The 27,717-nt window shown below is 33.2% G+C and overlaps 1 protein-coding gene across 1 annotated transcript in view; it reads left to right on the top strand.

The window, feature by feature from the left end:
• LOC141526874 (neurexin 1-like) overlaps positions 1-27,717 on the top strand; it is a 703,605-nt gene that overhangs the window by 554,740 nt on the left and 121,148 nt on the right. The window contains exon 18 of the mRNA XM_074242012.1: positions 16,865-16,982. Coding sequence (XP_074098113.1) covers positions 16,865-16,982 — 118 coding nt within the window. The remainder of the gene's footprint in view (positions 1-16,864; positions 16,983-27,717) is intronic.

The raw sequence follows: 27,717 nt of genomic DNA, 5'->3' as shown, positions 1-27,717 counted from the left end.
TTTTACCTGTCAGTGAATAAAAAGAATATTTAAATTGAAATATCAAAATTATAAGGACTTGAATTCAATGTTTTGTTAATTTATCATTTGACATTTTACCTATCAATTAAGTGATAAATAATTTAAATTAAAATATCAAAATTATCAGGGCTTGGGTGCGATTACTACTTAATTTGATACTTGGGATTTTACCCGTCAATTCATTAGAAATTTATTTCAATTATAAGATCAAAATTATGAGAACATGAGTGCGATTTATTTTTAATTTATTATTCAGGATTTTAACAGTCAATTGATTGATAAACAACTTTAATTAAAATATCAAAATTATCAGGACCTGAGTTCAATTTTTTTTTTTTTAATTTATTATTTATTTACCTGTCAATTAATTAAAAAATAATTTTTATAAAAATATCAAAATTGTTCGGACTTGAGTTCAATTTTTTTCTTTAATTTATAATTTGACATTCTACCTGTTAATTCACCGATAGATAATTCTAATAAAAATATCAAAATTATTCGGACTTGAGTTCAATTTTTTCTTAATTTATAATTTGACACTCTACCTGTTAATTCACTGATAGATAATTCTAATAAAAATATCAAAATTATTCGGACTTGAGTTCAATTTTTTTCTTAATTTATAATTTGACATTCTACCTGTTAATTCACTGATAGATAATTCTATTAAAAATATCAAAATTATTCGGACTTGAGTTCAATTTTTTTTTAATTTATCATTTGACATTTCGCTTGTTGATTAAGTGATTAATAATTTTAATAATAATATCAAAATTATCAGGACTCGAGAGCGATTTTTTTTTTAGTATATTTTTTTACATTTTACCTGTCAATTAACTGATAAATAATTTCAATTAAAATATCAAAATTATTCGGACTTGAGTTCAATTTTTTTTTTTAATTTATTAGTTGACATTTTACCTGTTAATTAACTGATAAATAATTTTAATAAAAATATCAAAATTATCAGGACTCGAGAGCGATTTTTTTTTTCAATTCCTTATTTGACATTTTACCTGTCAATTAATTAAAAAATAATTTTAATTAAAATATCAAAATTATTGGGACTTGAGTTCAATGTTTGTTTTAATTTATTTTTTGACATTTTACCTGACGATTAATTGAAAAATTATTTTACAGAATAATTCCCAGCAAAATAAATGAGAAATGAAAGTTTTCCATCCGTTTGGTTGGGTCCGGTTGAGTCTTGGGCAATTCCTTCTGTTTTCAAAAATTATTCCGAGCATAAGAAATAAGTAATAAAAATTTTCTATCTGTTCGTTTTGGTCCGGTTGAGTCTGGGGCCTATTTTCTTTTTTGAAATAATTTTGTCAATTAATAATTGATAATAAATTTTTTCAATCAGTTTTTATCGTCTTGTCAAGATTAGGCTGATTTTTGTTCAATAAATTTTTGTTTGTTATTGAAAAGAGAAAATAAATTTTTTTGCATTCTTCTATTCTTGGCTCTGGTCGAGTCTTGGGCATTTTTTTCGTTTTTAAAAATAATTCCTAGCAAAATGAATGGGAAATAAAAGTTTTCGATCCGTTTGTTTGGGTCCGATTGAGTCTGGGGCCTATTAATTTTTTTTTAAGAATAATGTTGTTAATTAATAATTGATAATAAAATTTTTCAATCAGTTATTCGAAGTCTGTTTGAGATTGGGCCTTTCTTTTCAAGGAAAATTAATCTTGGTGATCAAGTAATAAAAAATTTCTATCCGTTTATTTGGGTCCTGCTGCGTCTTGGGTCTATTTTTTTTTCTTAATAATTTAGTTAATTAATATTTAGAAATAAAATTTTTCGATTTATCTTTTTCGGGTCCGGTCGAGTCTTGGGCAATTTTTTTGTTTCGAAAAATAATTCCCAACAAAAAAACAGGAATAAAAGTTTTCTTTCCGTTTGTTTGGGTTCAGTTAAGTCTGGGGCCTATTTTCTTTTTTAAAAAATTTTGTTGATTAAAAATTCATTATAAAACTTTTCAATTATTTTTTCTGCTCCAGTCGAGATCAGGCCCTTTTTCAAAGGAAAATAATTTTGCTGATTAAAAATAGAAAAACAAAGATTTTCAATTTATTTTATTTCGGGTCTGGTCGAGTCTAGGGCATTTTTATCGTTTTCAAAAATAATTTCCTGCAAAATAAATAAGTAATAAAAATTATTTATCCGTTTGTTTGGGTCCAGTTGAGTCTAGGGCCTCATTTGTTTTTTTAATTAGTTTTGATGATCAACAATAAAAAATAAAATTTTTGGATCATTTTTTCTGGGTCCGGTCGAAATTGAGCCTTTTATTATAAAAAAAGTTAATTATGATGATTAAAAATGAATAGTAAAATTTTTTTATTCATCTCCCTTTCGGTCTGATGGAGTCTTGGGCATTTTTTTCGTTTTTAAAGATAATTTCCAGCAAATTAAGTAAGTAATAAAAATTTTCTATCCGTTTGTTTAAGTCCGGTTAAGTCTGTGGCTTATTTTCTTTTTTTAAATAATATTTGATTAATAATAAAAAATAAAATTTTTTAATTAGTTTCTCTTAGTCTGTTTGAGATTGGGCCTTGTTTCGAAAAGAAATTAATTTGGCTGATTGAAAATGAAAACAAAATTTTTCAATTTATTTTTTTTTTTTGGGTCCGGTCGAGTCTTGGGCGATTTTCTTCGTTTTTAAAATAATTCTCATCAAAATAAATAAGTAATTAAAACTATCTATCTGTTTGTTTGGGTCCGGTTGAGTCTGCGGACTATTTTTTTTTTTAAATAATTTTGTTGATTGAAAATTAATAATAAAATTTTTTAATCATTTTTTTGCTCCAGTCGAGATTGGGCCTTTTTTAAAAGAAACAATTTTGCTGATTGAAAATAAGGAAAAATTTTTGTACTGTTATTTTTTGGATCCGATCGAGTCTTGGGCATTTTTTCGTTTTTAAAGATAATTTCCAGCAAATTAAGTAAGTAATAAAAATTTTTATCCGTTTGTTTGGGTCCGGTTGAGACTTGGGCCCATTTATTTTTTTATAATAATTTTGTTGATTGAAAATTAATAATAAAATTTTTCAATCATTTTTTCTTGCTCCAGTCGAGATTGGGCTCTTTTTTAAAGAAAAATAATTTTGCTGATTAAAAATAAAAATAAAATTTTTTCATCCATCTCTTTTTGGATTCCAGTTGAATCTTAGCCTTTTTTTTTTTTTTGTATTTGAAAATAATCCCCAGCAAAATAAATGAGAATTAAAAATTTACTCTCCGTTTCTGTGGGTCTGGTTAAATCTTGGGCCTTTTTATTTTTTTTTATTAAATATTTTCGAATAAAAATAAAAATTAAAATTTTTTCCTCTGTCTTAGAGTACCCGGTTAGCTTTAATTCAGCGTTACAACGCCTCCAATAATGCTGCGATACACGGACACACACTCATACATTAAGCCGTCCGCTTGCGACCTCATACATCCACTCATTCACACTTACGTACTCGGCTCATAGCGTCACAATCCCCTCTCATGCTCGGCTTTGTGTGAGCGAGTAAGCTGCTATTGCAGCATCTCACTCTCGCGTCTCCTCTACTTCCCCGCTCATTTTCATTTCTCGAATAGCGCGCTTCTGATTGGCTATCGTTTTTAATTCATAACTCAAATTCTATGGCCCAAAAAAATTTTTGGCTCAGGAACTTTCGATTCAGTATTTTTTTCTCTATCGACCCCAACAATTACTCCCGCCACTTCAGAGACACCCTGTATATATAGGAGACTTTCTATAGATATAGTCACTCATCACGATATTTCTGGAACTATAAGACCTAGAGACTTGAAATTTAGCAGGAATATTCTTTTTGCGGAGTAGAGGTCAGCTAAGAACGGATTTTAGGAAATTCCACCCACAAGGGAGGTTGCGGGGGCGTTAACAATGAAAAATTCTCGTTTTTAAACTATAGCTCCTATCGACTTCTAATTTGGTAGGAATCTTCTGTAAGAGATGTAGAAATAATCTTCAAACAAATTTTACGATAGCTCATCTCACAGGGGCTTGCAAAGATGGATGTTAACATTAAACATTTTCAGTTTTCAAGCTATAGCTCCTATAGACTCCAAATTCTCATTTCAAATTTTTTTCTTCATGTCAATTCTTATTCATTTTTGAAAAAAAGCCACGCAAACATTATAATGATTGCACATTGTTAGTTACAATGAATATTAGCTGGAATAATTACATGGATAAAATGTATGCGCTAATTTGATGAAATTTGAAATTTGTGAAAGTCAAAACTATACTTTAATTAAATTTCAAGTTTGGACCTTAAAATACAATTCTATAAAATGCCCAGCGAAGCGGACGGGTAACAGCTAGTAGTTTATATTTTCTGATGTAATAGACACTTACTGATCTAATGAAAACGGTTAAGAATTTCTGATCAGTAAATTTTGAACTAATATCTATATTCCTTCACTCCTACAGAAGATAGAAATTAAATTTTTATCGTATCTGCACCAAAAGATTAAGCTGTCTGCCCTGTTATGCGTGAGTTGAGGATTATGTGACTTTTCTCTTATGAGATGACGTAGATATTGTTGCATCCCAAATTTCACGGTTTAAAAAAATTTTTCTTGGATTAAGTTCCTCATCAGACGGTATGGACTTAGTGGATAGAATTTGGACGGAATAAAAATTGAAAATTCTCTCGTCACCACTCTCTCTATTGTCTAAACAGTTATCCATACCGCGCATGTTATTCGATGTACCTAGTCATCAGCACGCGCTTATTGGTTCAAGGCAACCAATAAGTTTGCATCGACGCACAGACATAGTGTGTGCAAGGCATACGCGTCAGCTGTTTCGAAGCGTATCTATAACAAATCTCGTGTTGTGTAACCGTTTGGTATTTGCCCGAGAAAACTTCTGTTGGTTAGTATATTCCACTTCTTGGGGAAGAAAATAAGAAAAGCCTTAGATCACATGCAATTGTTGGCCGAGGCGAAGCTGAGGTCAACAAAGATGTGGTCTAAGTTTTTTTTTTACTTTCTAAGGGTTGTATACTATTTTTTTGTCCGATGAAGGCAGAAAGCGGCAGCTTTGCTTAGCGCAGCGGAGCGAAAGTTGCTACTTTCTGCCCGGAGGGCAAAAAAAATAATTTTAGTTATTGGTCAACACTAATCAACAATGCATTGTTATAGTGGCTAAGAAGATAACAAGGATGAGGTTAGGTAAGTGTCAGCGTTAAAGTGCAAAAATATGTTAATGTGCAACATCAATTGGGACCCAAGATTTTTATTTTTTAGCTTTTTAACTTTTTCCATAGCATCTTAAACGCTAAATTCACTAACAAATGAACAACATGTAACAAGAAAATTACTCAAAAGCCAACAGTGGCGTGTTCAACTCCCGAACATCCTCGTTCAGGTCGCCCAAGAAAACAAACAATACACCCGTTGACACACAGGCTGGGTTAGAAACCCTGTTGGACGCCAGTTACTCTTTTATGAGGAAAGAATAACGAACCCTTGATCTATTAGGGCTTCTCAGAAGTCGATTTTGAGACGAAATATAGGAAGATGGATTGAGAGGAAGAAGAGTAAATGTGTATGCGTAAAATATGACGTGTTAAATTAAAGAGACAAATAAATATTCTCACGGTGGTCGTAACTGAATAAATAAAATCTGAATATTAAAATATATTTAATATTCGAAATGCTTAACCTAATTATAAATCATAAATAAATTGACAGATTTGTGTTTATTCAAGCAAATTATTGGACAAGTAAATTTATAAAAGATTCAAATAAAGGACGTATTTCTGACATAAATTGATTATTTAATGGTAAACTAATGGCAAACAATGGCCCTATGTCATTTACGGGCTATGACATGAACCAATATTTATTAAAAGTGCCGAATCTATTATCGGCTTCGCCAGCGTTGGCTTTATTTGAATTCTTATTCTATTAAATGTGCTATAAAATAATAATAACAACAGTACGCTTGCTCAACGGCTATCCAAAATTCAAATAATAAGTTCAACTTATAACACCTATATTTATGTATGACCGATGTCAACGGTGAGCATTATTATATTGACCAAAAAATATTGATTTCAATCGTATAATTAATTATATACTGTGTATACATAAGATAACCGATAAATTCAAGACGCTGTGATCGACCACGTGTCGAGTCACAGTCAAATAAACACTCTTACCGTTGCCGTTGGTATGACCACCGAGAGAACACAATGCAACCAAAATATGCCGGGACTCACCCAATTACAGCTCACACGGCGAAAAAAGCTTGATCACTGGTTGCCTGTAACTTTTCAACACTAAATAAATTACTCTTTCAAATAATCACGGCTCGTGATGTATAAATAACAATTATTAGAAAATCAGAAAAATAAACCACGTGCTCGTTACAAAGTGCTACCGCCGGAATGATCTTTCTCCCCGCGGCCCTACTTTTCCTCGTGTTCCTGCGCCACGAGGCATGTCAAAATTAGTGACTTTTATGGGCTTGTTGTAATGAGTCTCTCGACGACCGGCCCGCCGGCAACGGATTTAGCATCAAATAAATTAATATCTCTCTATATAATAATTTAATAATACCTCTTTGCATTATTCCTGAATTTTACATAGCATAAATCAATTACGTGAGAATATTCCAGAAATTCCGGACGCAGTTCCGCGCATGCGTGCTCCGCGGCAATAAAATAGTTGCGATGAGTAATTTTATAAATTAAATAATTCATAATCAGCCACCATTGACGTCTGACAACCTGTTCAATATTGAGAGAATAATTATAAAAGCTTAATCCTAGTCGATTTCATATTAATATGATTTAAATCTATATTTTAAACAAGCGCAAAGTTTTAATTCCCAAACGTTGTACTTGGGTGTACTGGGACCAGCTGAGCTGAAGCCCAGTACGTGGCGAATCCTAGTGGCGCTCATCCCAGTGACCAGCCCGGGAGACGATGACGCGGGAATTTAAATTAAAATCCCATGACAAACATTAAGGCAATAATGCTGAAAAATGCAAAGATAGGCGTTGGAAAATAGTTTAATGCACCCCTTGGGAAGGGAGATAAGAAAAGCCTCAGATCACATGTAATTGTTGGCCGAGGCTTCGCCTCGGCCATTAATTATATGTGCTCTGGGGTTTTCTTTTTTACTTCCTAAGGGATGTATACTATTTTTTTGTCCGACAAAAGCGGAAAGCGGCAACTTCGTATAGCGCAACGGGATGAAAGTTGCCACTTTCCACCCGGAAAGCGAAAAAAAAAATTAAACATGTGCTGGTAAAGAAAAACAATAGACAAGAATCTTGCAGAAGTCTTGAGGAAAATGAATTTAAAAAAAATTACAGGATTGAATTTAAAACTGATCGTTTTTACCTGAGAAATAAGAACCAAATTACCTGAGAATCAAGACATCAAATTTATCAAGAGTAGCAAAAGAGTTGGTCGAAGGAAAGGGTCTACTTTCAACACATGAATCGAAATCGGGTAGGTATAATGTAAGATCGATGCTTCTGATGCATCTGAGACTCAATTACTTAATAGTTTTTATTGGGAGGATGATCACTCATCGAGTGATACTGAAAGTTGACACTTTTTTCAAGTGCTTTGATGCCCGGTATAAAAGACTTTGGTTCAGTTTATTAAAATCATTATTTAAAATAATGATTTCCTTCCAAAAAAGGCGTATCCTGTCTAAAGGTGTCATGCTGACGCTTGACGCGGATTTTCTGCGTTAAACTTGAAAAAAACGACATCTATGGGAGAGCGTCAATTCAAGAGCGTCAAAAAGATCGTAACTTTAAGTCGCGTTAAATCGGGCATAGGCACGACTGACAACAGACTGACTCACTCCCATAGAAGCTGTTACTTCCACCTGATTGTCGTGAAGCATTCTGAAGACGTTAAAAAGAAAAAATAAAAAAAAAAATTTCGAAAAAAAAATTTTTGAAAAAAAATTGAAATTTTTTTTTTTCAAAAAATCAATCTCTTTAATGGGAAAAATAATGATTTTAGAGAGAAAAAAAATTTTTTCATTGAAAAAATGAATAAAAATCACGAAATTGCTCATAATGGTGATTTTTGCAAAAACAAAGAATTTGAAGCTTCGCGGCACAATGAAAAAAAAAAAAAAACGCAGCGCTTTGAATTTTTGAAGGATTTTACAGGACACTTTAAGGTTAGAAAATTACCGACGATATCCTTCGTTTATCGATTTCATCCAAAGTTATATCAAGTTATCCAAATATCCTTAATTATGTGAATTTTTATCTTTTTTTCAGTCCGAGTTTTCAATTCAAAAAAAATTTTTTTTCCAAAAGAAGTTTACATTTTCTTATAGAGAATATTGTGCAGTTTTCAGAACCCTCCTTTATTTCCCTGTACGATCATCATTTGCGGACTTATTGAATATCAAAGTCAAAAAGAACTTTTTTGCTTTGATTGACGATCCTCATCAAAGTGTTCGGACACTTGAATGAAATCAGGGAAAAATGTATCGACTCGAATTGAAAGTGAACGGTTGTTCTCAGTTACACGTTTTCCTACTGTACGTGGAGAAAACTAAGTATGCGGATACTTGAATGTAACTATAAAAATTTGATACTTGAAAATGGTACTGATGGACCACCGTTTAAAGCAAATAGCTGTTAACTAACTGTTGAAATAGTTGAACTGGGACTGCACTGATATTGGAACTAGAAGACAAAGTAACGAACTCTTAGTTATATAAGTGTTCCCTAATTAAGGCTCCACCTCTTGGGCCTTGGGTTGGGGCACAGCATTTCCCAATCAGGGTCAGTTTTCAGGGTATCATCCCTACTCCGTAATTATTTTGGGCAGGTAAAGGACTGCCCTGATGCTAGCTTGTCTGTGTGCACACCCATACACAAACTAACATTTTTTTAATAATAATAATTTATAATGGGTTTTTCTTCACGGGCTGGCGTCGACAGCACCGGGGAGTTCCACCTAAATGTTGGCTTACCTGGTTCGTCGCTTGTTGGGCGCCAGGAACTTGACGTTCCACGGTTCGGATTCAGCAATTGATCGTCGTCGGGCGGCAGGTCAACGTCGAAGAGATTCTAGAGTTCGTGGAGCGAAGAGGAAAATCGATGCGGAATATTTTGTCGAAGGGGATAACAAACAAATTGAGACCACCAAAGAAATCAGTAATGCGCGGGGACTGTGCAATGAACAAAAAAAAAAATCTGAATACGATCGAAATTATAAATAATGAGTTCGTGTTTATTCAATGACAATCAAAATTTCGAAGTAAGGAAAATATGTGACCTCGCTTTACTATCTTTACAACAAATGATAAGTACAAAAAAAAATTAACAACAAAAAAAAACAATTGTTTCGCTGGTTGTCTCGTAACAACAAATTTCGAATTTAAGAAAAAACAACTATTATGGTCGTAGCCCGTTTTCGTAATAACAATTTTTTAAATAAAAAAAAAAAAAAAAGAAAAAAAAAAAAAAAAAATCAACAACAAAAAAAATGTACTGTTTCGTATTTTCTTCCTAGCAACAAATTTTCCGGATTTAACAATACCAAAAAAAAATTATCGAATTATCGTGGCAACCGAATTTTGATCGTTTCAAAAATTAAATAAAGTAAAATTAACAAAAATAAACGTCTTGGCGTCCCTTCGTAATAGACAAGTAACCAAAAATTTTTTTTTTCTTTTTAATAAAATTTTTTAATAAAAAAAATATTTCTAACTGGTTCGTGGTTTATGTTACTGTCGAATTTATCAATAGCATCGATTTGTCGTCGTTTGACTATTGATGTCACAATCAATCAATCAGTTATCAATTCCGGCGGGTAAATGAACTATTGGTAACTCTGGTTACCCGTCGGGCAACACGCGGGACAAAGCTCGAGGTATGATTAATAACTACGCTCGTAGATGGCCCTTGATTCGCCAATTTTATTCGGCCTGCATTCTCAAATTTTGATATACTAAATCGACAAAATACACAACATTCCTTACACGGATTACAATTTTTTTTTTTTGGCACCGAATACCTGGCTGACGTCAATAAAAAAAATTGCGTCTCAAAAGTGTGCAATTTCACAAAACTTCATCAATAATCGAAAAAAAAATCAAAACAAAACTTAATAATTAATTATACTTCTAAATCGGACAGGTCCGACCTCTCCGACCTCGAATTAAGTACGGACTCGGTGACATCAACCAGGTGTAGTAATAACTGCGACCGCACTTACCCCAGTTCAATCGACTTCCTGGTGAAGATGTGACTCCAGCAGAAAGTGACGGCGTGGCTGACGGCGGCAGAGGTTCTCGGCGATGGCGTCTCGGAAATTCCGTCGATGGAAAAGGACCAAAACGTTCGTTCGTTCTCGACCTTTGTCGATTGACAAATAAAATAACTCCCGAGAGAAGTTCTAACCTCGGTTCGATCGGCTCACAAATAAAAGCAACTCGTACAATTGAGTAATTCGCCAAGGCGCGGCTGAATTCACGTAAAAATTACAAAAAAACTTGTCGTTTTGCTTTCGCAACGTGACAAAAAAATTTTTACAACAAAAAGAAAAATCAACACTCGTGTCAGTGGCCGGCTCAGAATTGCCGGCTTTTCCGTTGTGCCAGCAATCTGTGGCTTTTCGCTAGCACAGCTACCACGCTGCGCGTCCAATCAGCAGTCTTCGATAAATTTCCATCGTCGATGGTTGGTCGATACTCAATCTAGTATTCTTTTCGGCGTTCAGGTGGGGCCCTGGTGTGCTCCCAGTGATTCAACGTCCTGTCATTGGTCAGTTCCGATGCCGGGTTTCCCTCGTTGATCGTTGACCCTCCCAGATGTCTCCCGGGTAGTTGGTTGCGAACTGAACTGAGGGTTCGCCCGGTCGCTTGTCTCATTCACTCTCTCGCTCACTCACTCTCTCGATTACATAGTTTATTACCTAGTAAATTGCCTAGTAAACTACGTTATAATTTGGCGTGGTTCGGCTTACTGTTACCTCGAGCTTCGCATTCTGGCCGGCAACTCTTGGGGCGACACAGGCGCGTCGAATCTCCGCCATCCATCAGCTTGACCAACTAAACTAACTAATTTTCAAGAAAATAAATCTAATGCGAAATTTTTAGTGGGGAAAATTTCCCACGTCACAAATTATATGTTTAAATAATTATTTAGCTAAAAATAATTATCTCTATGTTAATTGTTATTAACAATCTTCAACGTTTTAGTACTTATAATAATGTTTACGTATTAACAAATTTTTCTTATTGGTTCTATTATTTATTACTACAGTTAACAAATATATTATTGGTTTTTATAATTGTTATTAATTATTAATTTTTAACTGTTATAATTAACAAGTTTGAAAATGACATATTATAATAAATATTAATATGTCGAATGTATTTTAGTTTATAAATTCATTAATTTGTTGCTTTATTAATTCATTAATTTGTTATTTTATTTATTTATTAATTTGTTATTTTATTTAAGTTGTTAGTTTATTATCTTATCCTCATTTGGTGTACACGTGACAGTATTGCAGCCCTGTACATTTAAACATTGGATTTTCTTTTAACTAATGTTAACTAAATAAGTAACGAATTTTACATTATAAAAGATTACAAAAAATACCTCAAACGATCATAACCCATTATTCCCAAACTAATTTACTTTTAATGGTTTATGGATCGTTTGGGGTCCAAGGTTTTATGTTATCTAAGAACCTTTTTGGATTATAGTGATAAAAATATTAGAGATAGTAAAATGCATTAGGCTATTTGTGTAGGCATTTTAAAGCAAATAACCCAAGTACTTTTGAAATAACATTACTAATATATTTTATGGTTCTGGGTTTTTTTACCCATTAAGAAAGATAAAGTTCTTATCGGCTTTACTTGGGATTTTATGAAAATTTTCCCATCGATAGGAAAAATATATAAAAATTTGGCCAGATATAACAATATATATATATATATATATATATATATATATATATATATATATATATATATTGTGACATGGGAAATTTTCCCATCTAGATTTCAAAATAGAGATTATTTTGTTTGAGTATTATTTAGTCTTGAGTGTTGGCTAAACTGATGGAATCCTGAGATTCGACGAGCCTGTGTCGCCCCAAGTGGTTTCCAATCAGAATGCGAAGCTCGAGGTAAACATTAAGCCGAACCGCGCCAAAGAAATTAAAACTATATTAAGTATGGATGGATGCGTCCGACAATTCACGATGTATTTTATAGAGTGTGAGAGAGAGAGCGAATGAGAAAAGCGAACGGGCGAGCCCGCAGTTCAGTTCGCAATCAACGACCAGGGAGACATCTGGAAGTGACAACGATCAACGAGGGAAACCCGGAATCGGAATTTACGAACGACTGGACGTTGAAGCGACGGGAGCACATCGAGGCTCCACCTGAACGCCGAAGGAAGGACTAAAGTGGGAAATCGACCAACCATCGACCATGGGAATTTATCCGACAACGGCTGATTGGACGCGCAGTTTTTTTGCTGCGCTAGAGAAAAACCACATGTTGCTGGAAAACGAAAGAGAAAGGAATGCAATTCTGATCCCTTTGCCAAGCCCCTTTGATACGCTGAAAAAAATTTTTGTTGCTAATCGAAATTCGGAAATACTCATTACATTGCAAATTAAGCCGCTTTGTTGTTAAATTTAATTATTTTTGTAAAGTGAGAGTGTCCATCCCGCCGAAGTTAATTGTATTGTGTCATTGCCGTACACCAGACAGTCAAGGACGAGATCAAAAGTTGTTTTTTTTTTTGGTCTTCTGACAACGCCAATTCCGTGGAGAACGCCATCGCCGAGGACCTTTGCCGCCGTCAGCACAGCCGATACCGACTTCCTAGATTTTTTCACACCGTGCCGAGAAGTCGACTGAACGGGGTAAGTGCGGTCGCAGTTTGTTAGTGTACCTGGGTGACTTCACCGCGATCCGCGATTAATCCGAATTCTAAGCGATAAGTGCTTACTTAATTTTTTTTTGTTGTTGAATTAATAATTAATTACGATTCGGAATTAAGTCCGAAGTTAACTGTGTACCGACATTCAACAATTGCTGTTGAATTCCGGCTTCGAGGTGACGTCAACCAGGTGCCTGGTGCCAAATCTTTTTTTGTAATACGTTGTTAATGAATATTGTGTACCGTTGTCGATTTGTGTGGTAAAGTTTGAGATTACCTGCCGTAAAAAAAATTGGCTCGACGTGAGGGCCATCTAAGAGCGACACTAGGCACTATTCCTCGAGCTTTGTTCCCGCGTATTGCCTGACGAGTAACAACAGTTACCGACGGTCCTGTTATCCGCCGCGAAGGGTAACTGAGGGATATTGTACGATCGATAATCGATTTATTGCAGAGCGATCCCATTGATAAATTTATTTGGTACTATTCGTTTTGTTATCATTGTGGATAAATTCATGATTTGTTGTTAAGACGAACACGGCGAAACAAATAATTTTTTTATTATTGTTAAATTTGTAAATTGTTGTTAATACGAACAAGGCGAACAAATAATTCCTTTATTATTATTAATAAACCTCTAATTTGTAGCTACGACGAGACAAGCGAAACAATTATTTTTTTTATTTTTATTTTGTTTTGTTAATAAATTCACGAATTGTTGTTAAGACGAGAAGGGCGAACGATTAAAATTTTTTTAGAGACCTGCGCAAATTTGTTGTTAAGAGAAGAACGGATAAACATAATTTTTATTGTTGCTTTTCACTAAGGAATTTTTTTTTATTTCTTTGTCTGCGAAACTATTGTCGATTTGGTTTATTGTCTGGCGTGCAAGAAAATTAATTTTTGTTTCCTTGTTTGCGATCGACTGCGGTCCCAATTCCGATTGGCTTTATTATTTTGGCGATTTCACGAAATTATTGAACAATGAATTATTTATGAAGATTTTTTTTTTCGTATTGATCTTATTCGTTCTTTTTGTTATTTTTTTTTTAATTGAACTTGCGATTGTTATTCGACCTCTTTAATTATTAAATAAATAAAGTGACTCGTAATCGTTCCTGCGCATTTATTTTTTTTTCTCTCTCTTTATTTTTATTTTATTTTATTTTATTTAATTATTATTCCGAATCAATTTCCTTGCTCGCTCCGTATAAACTTTTGAATCTCTTCGGCCTCGACCCGCCGCCCAACGACGATCGAACGTGAACCACCGAACCGTGGAACAGAAGTTCCTGGCGCCCAACAATCTACGAACCAGGTAAGCCAAACTTTAGGTGGACCTCTTCGGCGCTGTCGACGCCAGTGTCATAATATATATATATATATATATATATATATATATATATATATATATATATATATATATATATATATATATATATATATATTGTAACAGTTTTACCTGCTCAGGTTGGCCCCTAATCAATTTTTAATTTAACTAAACAAAACTAACAACAATAAAAATTATCAGGGCGCCACCAGGATTATTAATCACGGTTCCTGGAACCGGTCCAGAGCTGAGAAAACTTATCTTAGGGTAGAGAGAGTGGAGGAAGGTGCTGTTAAATAATAAAAATTTAATTAACAATCTGATCAGTTTTATTAACAATAAAAATTTATCAAACTTAACAATTTTTAGCGCTCACACACACACTTATAATCTAACGAAGCGGAGAACAACTGCGAAATAAACGATATTTACAAACGAACCTCCAATTTGACGATACGATGACTAGACGGGCTTTTTCGAACAAACGGTCTCCTACACCTGTCTTAGAACTAATTGGGCTTTTTCGAACAAACGGTCTCCCACACCTGTCTTAGAACTAATTGGGCTTTTTCGAACAAACGGTCTCCCACACCTGTCTTAGAACTAATTGGGCTTTTTCGAACAAACGGTCTCCCACACCTGTCTTAGAGCTAAACTTAAAACTATAAGTCCACCGGACTAACAACAAACTAACTCCACACTTAAAATTAAGTCCACCGGACTACCGAACTTAACACTATTAACACTCTCTATCACGCATAACCCGTTCAATTCTTCACACACATAACCCACACTTCGCTTAAATAATTTATTTTTTTATTTTAAAAATGATTTTAAATTAATTACAATTTACTTTTATTTTACTCAATCATTTGCTATCGGTGAAACGAAAATTCCTATATAATGACCAATTTCTTACTAAACTTTTTTTCGTGTTGACCTTGACTCAATATCACTGATTACTTAGACTTAATATCCACGCTGACAATTATCAAGTGTCATTCATTTTAATTTAATTACTTTACGGACTTAATCCCCAAAATTTACTTAAATTATAGTTGTTAAAATAATTTATAATATAATAATTTCGATAAAAATTTCCTAATATAACCTTCTTAATAATTTTCCTTGATCGGTATTGTTTTTCAATAATAAATTCTTACGATAATATTCTTCACAATTAATACTTTTCTTAATATAAAACATTCTTAGTAATTAATTCTTAATATAAAATATTGTCAACAATTTTCTGATCATTTTATCAATTATAAAAATTCGACACGAGTCGAAATAGTCAGATTTAATTGCTAGAACATTCGCTAGTCAAGTCTTTGCTTGACCTTGGGTATTGGAATTTATGCGACACACAACTGACGATTGACGAAAATTCCACGAATAAAAATTTGTCTAATTTTCTCAATGACAAGGATCAATCAATTTTACTCAGTTAATTATTGAAAAATTAGTTTAATGAATTTTCTTAGATGTTAGTTAATTGATTGAAAACTTTTAGATATTAAAACTTTCCCCCGCAAGGTCGATTAAGTGATCCTCGGGTATAAACCCCCATGAAAATCACTAATCCAAAAACTAGCAAATGTTCTACGATTTAATTATTGAATAAAATTTAAGAAAAGAAGAGGAATGATAGACCGAGTACAAACCGCGGTCTATTTTCCACCCACGGAATGAAATAATGTAGCTGGGTAATTGTCTTACTACGTCCACGATGTCTGTCTACCGTAGTGAGTCCTCCAGGTACCGGTTGTTAGATTCTTTTTCACTCCGGGGAATTGTCCTCACTCTAAGTTCAGTTTTTCCTGTAACAGAACTAACGTTAGAAACCTTGTCTAAAAGATTGGAAAGACAATCTTAAAAAATCATCGCAGCGTTCCGAAAATTCACGTGCGAAAAAATAATTACCTGCTGCTTTGTTGAGTAGTGACCGGTGCGGCTGACTATCAAACCTCTTCTGATTTTGTCACTCTCCGACTCCCGAGCACTTACCCAATCCACCCCCCCCCTTCTCTTAATTACTAAACGGAAAACCCCGAAGATCGGGGCGCGCCAGTGCTGAGTCGACTAATTATCGATCTCTGGCGACTTATCGATTTAGGGTAATTTACCCTGTTACAATATATATATATATATATATATATATATATATATATATATATATATATATATATATATATATATATATATACACATAAATTTTTCATCTAATGTTATTTTTGGGACCTACTTGACTATTTATAACATATGATAGCAAAATCAGGTGAAAACTTGGCCTTGAGGACAAATCCAATAGTTAGATTTTTAATGAAATCTACCTGAAAAGTAAGAGAGGGATTTTAAAACTTTTGAAAAACTGTTACGTGACACCATAAATAAAAACCGAAAGGTTTTTTAAATAATTAAAATAAATTTGATTTTTTTTTGTCTTACTAAGACCATTTAAATCGATAATTGAAATACAACTTCATGTTTATCAACTGTCGTATACTATTGCAACGATAATGAATAGAGTGTTTTATCATATCTAACAACTAAATTCGAATTAAGTATTATCTCACATGAATTGATTGATTTTTAGACTCCAGCATCAGGACTACCAGGACTCATCGATGATCTTATTTTTTCTGGTGCTGGAAGTGGCTGTATGGGAGACGATGAAGATGATGGTTGTACACCTGTGTATGATCCTAACTCAGGTTAGTAATTACAAAATTCTTGTCACTTAAAGATCGAATGATCTCGTAAGATCTATGGTGACTAAATCAAATATAAATCATACCTTGAAAAGTTTAATTTCACATCAGTAGAATCTACGATCAATAAGCTTATCGGCGATTAATTTTCTAATATATTTCAAATGTAGTAATGGTAAGATTCGCATAGACAATGACACAGACTCGTCAGCTTACATCATAGCCACGCCTAGTATGCCTAAAACGTAGTAGATTGAAATTTTCATATAGGCGATTGTCAGATAGCTGTGATTGTTTGTATCTATTGCTTTATTTATTATTCAAGATGTTTTCTTCTCACTACAAAATGATAACTATGACAAGTTTAATAATATTCAACTGTCGACATCAAATATCAAAGCATAAACAGTCGTTCACTGTCAATAACTTACAAAAAGATACTTAAAATGTCGGTGTCAATCAGTTGGTAAAAAAGGAAATAATTTTCATCGATCGGAGTGCCAGAATTTCACTAGATTTTTGTACAAAACATTTGCCACCTAAGTGCTATCGTTTAATCAGTTTTGTTTGCACGCTCTGGCGGCATTGTTGAGAAAGAATACTTGTTCAAATTTAAAGCTGTGTATTTGTTTTTAGTCCTAATCAGTGTGTAACCAGGGTGTTTAGCTCGGGTCCAGTTGATCACTCCTTTTCTCTTTCAAATTGGTGCCACTGGGATTTTATACATAGTGTCCCAGGAACCGGGAAAGCATGAGAGGGGGAAGACAAGATTGTGAGACGTTCGAGAGGGCTGTAAATAAGTCTGAGAAAATTATTCAAATAAATAAAATTATTTTTGAATTCAATGGTAAAGTTTAACAAATTTCAAGAATTAACTTACAAACTAAATTAATTGTGAGACCCTCTTACCTACGCCGGCACTACCAGAAAGTCTTACAACTAAATGTCAATTATACTTATAACTTTCGAAATTCAATTAATAACTTCCTTGACAAGCCTTGATCAATCATCTTCTGAGTACAATAAAATTATCAATAAATTTATCCACTACATTGACTAAATTAATTAAATTCAGCCCACCGGCCTAAAATTAATTTAACCAAAAATTCTAAATTCAACTACTGTTAACCTAAAGCGTCTCAACAGAATTCTCAGCTAAAGAACTTTCTGGAATAACCTTCACTACTAAATTACGCAATTGTTGATTTTTTATTCAATTTTTTTTGTCTAGGAAATTCTCAACTAAAATTTATTGACTATAGCCGAAAAGCCTATAATAAATTACTGTTGAAAACACGACACCAATAAAAAAAGATTATCGTAAACATTTACCAAAATTATTGAATTTGGTGGGGACTAATAAACGTTTTCTATTGATCCGCTACCTCCAATTCCCCTTACTATTGGGTGAAAGGTAGCGGGTCAATCTTTTAGAGTAGCGAGTCCCTACTCCAAATAAACAGTGGAAGAGAAGCAATCTCAAATTTTGATTGGCAGCCGCCTTTTCCTCCTCCTTTCTCAACTCGATACCTTTAAAAACCGCATGTGACCATCGAAGAGTGTGGATGGTAGTGAGTAGGATAGTGAACGCGTCAAGTAATATTCATTCATTATGGGCGGAGACCCAGAAACGACTGATACCGGTCAAGGAAAATGGCAAGAAGCCAAAACAAAAACCAAAAAATGAAAGCACGACGAAACGGTATCTAATAATTACTCGGAATCGGAAGAAGACGACAGGCATAGCGAGAGTGACCCCTGGCAAACTAAACTACGCAAGATTTCACTAATTGTGGTATACACTAAAGTTACCGATATCAGTAAAGTAATACTAAATATCAAATCACAGTGTAAAGAAAGGGTATATTTCTAAACAACTAATGTGAACTTCATAGTTTATACCAACACCGAAGAAGACTTCAGCTCAGTTTTAACTCTCATCAAGAAACGAGAAATCCAGTTCCACTCTTACAAAAACAAACAAGATGAAAAACGACATATCTTAAAAAATCTTCATTGAGTCACTCCTCAAGATATTATCGATGAAGTAGAAAAAGATCGGAGTGTCAGTGTAACTAAGTGCGTTTTAATGAAGCGTAAATAATAGAGTCAACGAAATAGCAATAATTTTACGCCAACGTACTTTACAACTCTCGCAAACCCAGAGCAAATCGGTTTAATAAAACGTATTAAATACTTGGGCACATTTAAGGTTAAGTGGGAAGATTACCAAAATTCAAGGTGAATTATTCAGTGCTTCAAATGCCGAAGGTTTGGCCATGGCATAAGTCAATCCACAATACTCCAAGATGCGTCAACTAGACAGAAGAACATCTCACCGCAGAGTGTCGAAAATCCAAAGGAACCCAAGCCACGTGTTTTAACTGCTTAGGAAGTCATCCATCCAATTTCAAAAAATGTCCAATATACTTAAAGCATCTTCAGAAAATGGACGACAAGGGCATGCAAGTACACACAACTCATAACAAAAAACCTTCACCAATAGATGCCACACAATATCTACCACTAAAGTCAAGGGGACTACTACAAAATTTTGAACCAACAACAAAACATTAAATGGAACGAAATACGCTACAAATCAACTACGCAGCAGCAATAGTAACAACAACAGAGAGCACCACAGATTCGAACACACTTATCCATGGTACTGCACAGAATAATTGCAACACTAGCTCAAATTCAAGTCTAATAAGTAAGCTTAACCCTTCAGAACATACACCTCCCATACTACAGCCATCGCTATCGTGATGAGAGAAAATCTCACGCCTATTGCACAAGCGAAAAGCGCGAAGTTTGAATAATTTTAGGTTATATATCAAGTAAAATACAATATCAAATATTATTCATTTGAATATTTGTTATTTATGAATGTTTATAAACTAGCAGTTTGAAATAGTAACATATTTTTAGGTGACATATGTATTTATGTCAGAAAAAAATTAAAATCTAAAGTTACTGTGAGGAAGTGAATTGAATATAAACCAATGTTTGTGTTTAATAATCTAAATAAATCTTTATTTAACTTCTAAAATATAATTAAATGATAATATATTATCTTGAATAATTAATGATATTGTAATAATATAACGTAGAATGCAGAGGTAATAATTAATATAAAAAGGCACGTGTTAGCACATAAAACGAACAAGTGTACATAGCACAAGAAAGAATAAAGAATGTAGGGGAGAGGAGTCGTATGCGCCGTCAAGCGGCGCGTAGATCGCCGCCAACTCACTAGCGATAATAATAATAAGCTTAAGCTGGCTTGGGTAAATCTCGACTTCTTAACAGTTACAAATTCACTTACTGTCATTATTCACTTAATGAATAATAGCACTTATAAACTAGGATAATATTAAAAATAATTATTTATAAATTATTCCATTTTGTATTTTGATAAAAATACTGGTGTACAGATACACTTGTAAACAACTTTGAGAATACTGTTTATTTGAATATCTATATACATTCAAAATGGTGGCTAGAAACCATAGAGACAGCCGAAATGAAACGAAGTCATACGAACACCAATTTTTTGTGTGCCTGACTTAACTCACGCGATGAGAGAAGCTCTCGCAGATAATAAAAAAAATAATTTTTTTAATTTATTTTTCAAGTTTAAAAAATTTAGTTTTTTTAGTATCGTTTAGAGCATTAAATTTAAGAAAGATAAAAAAAATTTAGACGATCATTCCATTTGAATTTAGTAAGAAAAAAAGTTTTAAAAAAAGTGTGAGAGAATCTCTCTAGATGATAGTTTTGAAGGGTTAATAATTTAATTAATGTCGTACAAAAACTAAATTCTATATGTAATTCGGCTAACTCTTAAAGTTGACATTAAACCTGAATGAAAAATTGAGCTCGTGTAGTAACGATTTAGATAGAGTTGTAGTAATAAGTAATAGTATAAATCATGGCTGAGTCGAGAAATAACGCTATAAATTTAGTTTATAAAAATGCCAATGAAATTCGTGATAAATTAACTGAACTTATAAAATTTGCTTTCAGATTCAAAGTAGATATTTTGGTAATAAACGAAACTAAGCACATTAAGAGCGACAAATGTTATAATAATAACTACAAATGCTATCGTAAAAATAGAGAGAGTGAAAACAGAGGAAAAGGAGTAGCAATATTTATTAACAATGATATTTGTCATACAGTGCTGCCCGTCCAAACTGAAAATATCGAAGGGGATTATGTGATAATACACACATAGTAAGCTGTTATAATTCTCCCCAAACAAACTTAAATATAAATGATTTGAATAGAATATTAAGATTGAACGATAAAGTTATTATCATAGGAGATTTAAACTCCAAACATCCTCAATGGCACTGCAAACAAACCATCACTAATGGATGAATACTACATAATTACATGCTTAAGCATTCAATAAACATTGCATATACAAATAATTACACTCTCTATCCCTATACTAATACTCTTCGGTCTAATGTAGACATCGTCCTTAATAGAAACGTTCAGAAAATCACGACGCTCATTACAATAAATGAACTCGACTCAGATCATTTGCCGATACTAGTCATAATTAATGATACTACTATTAAGCGTAACTATCCAAACTATTGTGATTCCAAATAAAGGGAAGAGTGACGGGAGTAGAACAAAGGGACTGACGGATAGAGGAGGGAGAGGATGGCGACTACCTACTCTTCGAATGTTATAGTTTCTTAATACGTTGGCCGGTCGAATTTGCCGAATTTATTGTGTTAATAATTCATTTTTTTCTTTATCTTATTAGTATTCACACGTTCAGTACTATAACTATTATTATTTCTACTACTATTATTACGAACGAGTATTATTTTGTTTATTATTTATCGAATTATTATTATATGTTATTGGACTTAGTTCATATTATTTAACCAAGAGATCTCAGACCATAATTAGTAATTATTGGAATATTATTATTTAATTTTTGTTATATTTTGTTTTATTTGGTTTATAATTTTTCCATGACTGATGTAATTAATTCTATATTTGTGATAAAATATTTTTCTTTATTATAAGGTAAAGCTTATGTCCACTAAAATTGTTACTGCGTTGTTTATAATTTTAATATTTGCTTAGGTTGAAGAAAATTTGTAATCTAAGAAATAATTTAAGTGAACGAAAATATTCTAAGTCCCGAGTGATTTTAGTATGGAAAAGCAAGGAATGGTTAGAGAATGAAAGAAGACCGATTAAAATAATAAATCAAATTTCTATCGAAAACTAAAACTTAGAATTTGACACAGTGAACGGATAGATAATGAGGGAATTGCCAATTAAATTGATAGTTTGTAAACAACGTGTAGCGGGCAAAAACGATTGATCTGGTTCGCTGTAAGTGACTTTTTGAAAAACTGTTAAAAGCGAAAATTGGCGATCAGAAAATCGGAAGTCTTCGGAAGTGTAGTTTGTATCGGGAAAATTCTTCCATCTACAACTCTCGGCAGTGACCTACCTCGGTTCGGCTAGAGCAGTGGTAAGTACCTTTTTGGGGCACCTCCAAATACTCAAATTCTCCCTGGATTTTGGCCTTCTGCCAAAATCCAGTAGGTAATCCAACGCCGTGTAGGTGGGGGCGAAGAGGATAGTTCCTAGGATCCACCTTTACAAGCATAAGATGTGAGTGTATTCCATACATGCTTGTAAATTAAATATATATATATATATATATATATATATATATATATATATATATATATATATATACATATATATATATATACTAGCTGACCCGGTGAACTTCGTATCACCCACAAAAATTTTTTTTTTACAAATTTTGATTTGTGATTTTTAACCTGTAAACTCTAATTTATTTTTGTCAACAATTAACACTGGTCGTATTGTAGACGATTAAGTTGGTATTAAGTTATTAAATGAAACTTGTTGGTCATTTTAATATGTTTTATGTGTTTTATTTATATAATAAATGTATAACAAATTATAGAGCCTTTGGCGCGTAACCAAACGATCCGGGTTCGATTCCCGGTCTGGGCTGTCCGAATTACTTTTTCAGTTACCGAAAATTCCTACTGAGTAAAGGTCCTCCCCTTCCCGCTTTATCCTTTATTTCCCCCAGTTCCCAAAAATTTGTCTTTAATGACAAATTTAGCTATTATATATGGCTTTTATATATATATATATATATATATATATATATATATATTTATATATATATATATATATATATATATATATATACCCAAAGTATACTTGTACGTATCTTCCTGCATATTGGACAATTTTGTATACTCTTGCAACCTTGAGGCTCAAGCGTAACAATAGAGATTTCGATACAAAATTAACAATTTTTTATTTCTAAACCATCCCTGAACTATAACGAACAAAACAAAAAAAAAAATTTTGAAAATCGGTCCAGCCGTTTTTGAGTTTTAGCGAGACTAACGCACAGCAATTGATTTTTATATCTATATATATATATATATATATATATATATATATATATATATATATATATATATATATATATATATATATATATATATATATATATATAATACTACTACTACTACTAATAATAATAATAATAATAATATGGTTATTATATTATAATAATACTCTCCATTATGGAAACTCTCCATTCGCTCTCGGGATAGAGATTCAGGACCCGGGCTGACGTCTAGTTACCCGGGAGGTGGGATTTAGTTTTTTTTTTTGAAAATTTAGTTCGTGGTTTTGCTTTGGGGGGAACTCACAGCGTGCGGGAGTTGTATGAGTGATAATATATTGTAAATACCAATTTTGACCGGATCCTCGTGATCTTCGAAAGATACGCGCAGATTGTACCGACGTATGGACATTCTTGAGTTAGTAAATTGTACCTTTTTGTATCTTGTGTTTTTTCTTTCGGTCAACACCATCTGTCGATATAGTTCTAACATAACCTAAAGTTGTAAAACTAGTATTTTGACTTATTGTGTATTTGGATTTTCCCACTTGGGATTTATTTTCTTTGATTTACTAATTTATTTAATGAATAAACTATGGATTTTGTTTCCTAACATAACCTGGTTTGAATCATTTTGATCTGGACACTTGATTTAATTATTTCTTAGGTTTTATTAGTTGATTATAGTTGAGTGATTATTTTATTGTGCCAAAAACACGTTCTGACCACCCCTTTTCATCCTGGACTCCGGCGAGTGACAAATCCGAATTGGGGGGGTCGCCGATTGAGAGTTATTTAATTTTCTATTTAAAAATAACCCCAATTTTACCCATTACACTATCTAGACTATAAAAACGCAGACCTGTCCAGTTTTCGATCTAATATTCACAAAAAACGTGAAATAAATAATAAACTAATAACACCTATGCATATAGACAATACAGTAGAAAACCTCACCAAAATAATACAACACTCTATCAAAAAATCTATTCCTACAAAAAAATCAAATGAATATTCTCAACTTCCCCAACACATTCTCGATTCGATCCAAACAAGAAACTACCATAGGCGTTAATTTCAGAAAACCCTCAATTTTCACCATAAACAATGGAAAAATCACCTCTATCATTTACATAAATTTGAAATAAAAAAGTATAACACTGAAAACATTACTAATAAATTAAAAACACTAAATTTAGAAGATAATTCTCTATAGAATGCTGTGAAAATGCGTAAAAATATCAATAATCTTATGCCAACATTGTATGGCAAAACTGGACTAGTTTATAATGACTGTGATAAAACAAATTCCTTAGCTAATGTATTTGAAAAGGTTCATAAATTAACTATAGATCTCAGTGACGATCTCACCGAAAGAATTGTCACGCATCATAATCGAGAAATAAGTGAATCATCGATAAATACCGCTGAGCTGACTCACCTATCATCTACTGAAATATATAAGGCTAAAAATGAAACTAAAAATACAAACGCCCCTGGTTTTGATAGCTTGTAAAACTTTATTTGGAAAAATCTTCTGAAAGAAGCTATTGTTCAAATAATTCATATATACAATGCATCAATGAATCAATCATATTTTCCAGACTCCTGGAAAGAAGCCAAAACCTAACATTCCATAAACCTGGAAAAGACAAAAAGTTTCCGCAGAACTATCGGCCAATTCGTCTCCTATCTACGCTAGGAAAAGTCTTCGAAATTACTTTATTAATCATGATATCTTAATACCAGAACAATTTGGCTTAAGACCTAAACATTTTACTACACAACAATTAGTCAGACTAACTGACCATATCAGTACTGAATTTAATAAAAATAGGAGGACTGCTTTACATTTGTTAGACTTTGAAAAAGCTTTTTACTTTGTCTGGAGAAAAGCACTAATCTATAAGCTAAACACATTAAACATACCTCTTTACGTAATCAAATAGATAGATAGCTATCTAAAAAATCGGAGATTTTCTGTAGTAGTCGGAGATGGCCGTAGTCCTATAAGAAATATAGCCGCAGGAGTTCTTCAGGGCTAGATCTTAGGACCTATCCCATTTCTCATAGACATCAACGATATCCCTAAATATCAAAAATCAAACTTAGCTCTATTCGCAAATGATACCGCAATCCATACATCATCATTTAGTAAAGATATGGCTCTTGAATACCTGAAAAATCACATATATCTACTTGCGAGTTATTATGCTAAATGGAAAATCAAAATCAACATAGATAAAACTTAAATCATCATATTCTCTCACGAACAAAAAGCTATCAAGACTCACATCACTATGTATGGTCAACAATTAACACAATTCACCGAAGCAAAATACTTAGGCCGCACACTTGACCCTAAACTAACTTTCTCGAACCACATTAAGTCAGTCGCTTGCAAGATCAACTCAGCAGTATCGTTGCTGTATCTACTTATTAGCTGAAACAATGCTCTAAGCCAATATAATAAATTAATTATATATAAAATGTGCACATTACCTATCATCTTATGCGCATGTCCAGTCTGGAGTAATACGTGCTATTTAAATTATCACAGACTGCCAATTATTCAAAATAAAATAATGCGTATGATTGGTAGTGCTCAATACGATAAGCGTATTAAAGACCTACACAATAATCTAACCATTAAATACATTATCGAAATCATTAAAACACACGCAATGAAATGTTATAATGAAAAATTCAACTTAAAAATGCTATCAAACGTCTGTAAACTAACAGAAATCAAGGACTACTGTAAATATAAGTTACCACAACATATTGTAATGAATAACATATAAACATTTCACATTTTTATCTTTTTTTTATCTAGTTTAAAATTTCTAATTGGGTTTTTCTCGCTTTATCTCACTCTTCATAATGATAATAATAATCGATTTATATAACAGCATATCATAACAAAAAAAAAAAAAATTCACTATTTAGAATTGTGTAAGCGTCAGAGCAAGGTACATAATAAATAAATAATACTGTATGGATATACGCTACAAACTGTGTGTAATAAATTAAATCAATAAAATCTTTGAAACTGAAAATGCTACGACACAGTCTATTTTTACTAATCAAGCTCCGACGAAAAAGTCTACAACAAGCGTGCAAATCTTGTAATCTACAGTGTAGTGTTTTTGGTTGTGAGCGCGCAAAGATCATAGCATCAATAAATGACATCTCAGCAGTACTGATTACACAGCTCTTTTCAGAGCTTATCTACAATTAGCTCTTTTTTAAGAGCGAGTGACTTACAAGTCATCAAAGGCTTACTTAGCCTAACCTCAGTAGTTTGTTGTCTAGTAGTGCTGCAGAGAGTAACGCAACAGCTCAGATGGAAGTAGACGTACAGCCGAGCAACGTTTTGAAAGATAGTGGAGGGCCTATTACTTACAACAATTTTCATGCTCACCGAGAAAGGATCAACTTTCTACCGACCGTCATCGGCCAAAAATCACCAATGGAGTGACTCGGCAGCAAGATCGAAGAGTTAGCTGATTTCGTAAAGGACAAAAGAAATCTCCACCATGAAATTAGAAAATTGGTTATGTCTATTAGTACGGCATATAGGCTGGCTAATAAATCACCAACGACGTCGGCGTCAACGACTCAAACGTCTTCGAGTCTGAGCAAAAAATCACAGCAACCTCTGGTCACTCCCGAGAGATTTTCACGGCAAGGAGAGGGCAACAACAAGAAGAGGCCGCTGTCCGGGATGATACCTGGACTAAAGTGACTTGGCAAAAGCAAAAGAAGCTTGAATGACATGAATGAAGCTTGAATGACTTGAATGAAATCTCTAACGAGAGCGAAGTCCGTGAAGCACTCAATCGCGTATTCACTGACAAACTGGAGTCCTTCAGACAAGGGCCCTGCGCTATTTGGGGGTAATGATAGACAAGAAACTATCTTTTCGCGAACACCTCGATAATGCATGCCAGAAAGCTAACAAGACGTTGTCTAGCCTAGCAAGAATCATGACCAACAGACAGAATTGACAACGCCGACCACACGTTTTTCGAGTGTGATCGGTGGAAGGATGACAGATTCAGCACCGAAGAAACAATAGGCCCCACGCTCTTCCCTGAGAGCTTGGTAACTTGAATGATCAAAAAAGAAGAAAACTAGTCAGCTGTTGCATCCTACGCGCAGCGTCTTTTAAGAGAAAAAATTGCAGAAAGGGATTAAAAACTAGTAGAAACAAGAAGTAGGTGCCATAAGACACAACATGGACTGGATTGAAGTAATGCTAACGCGGTCACGTTCCAGTCTTACCTATAACAT

Source organism: Cotesia typhae, unplaced genomic scaffold (assembly GCF_013202065.1).
Source record: "Cotesia typhae breed Kobodo isofemale line unplaced genomic scaffold, CoteBio_Ctyphae contig_37, whole genome shotgun sequence".
Classification (NCBI taxonomy): Eukaryota; Metazoa; Arthropoda; class Insecta; order Hymenoptera; family Braconidae; genus Cotesia; species Cotesia typhae.
Note: the sequence above shows the minus strand (reverse complement) of the source record. Positions and strands in the feature narration are given on the sequence as shown.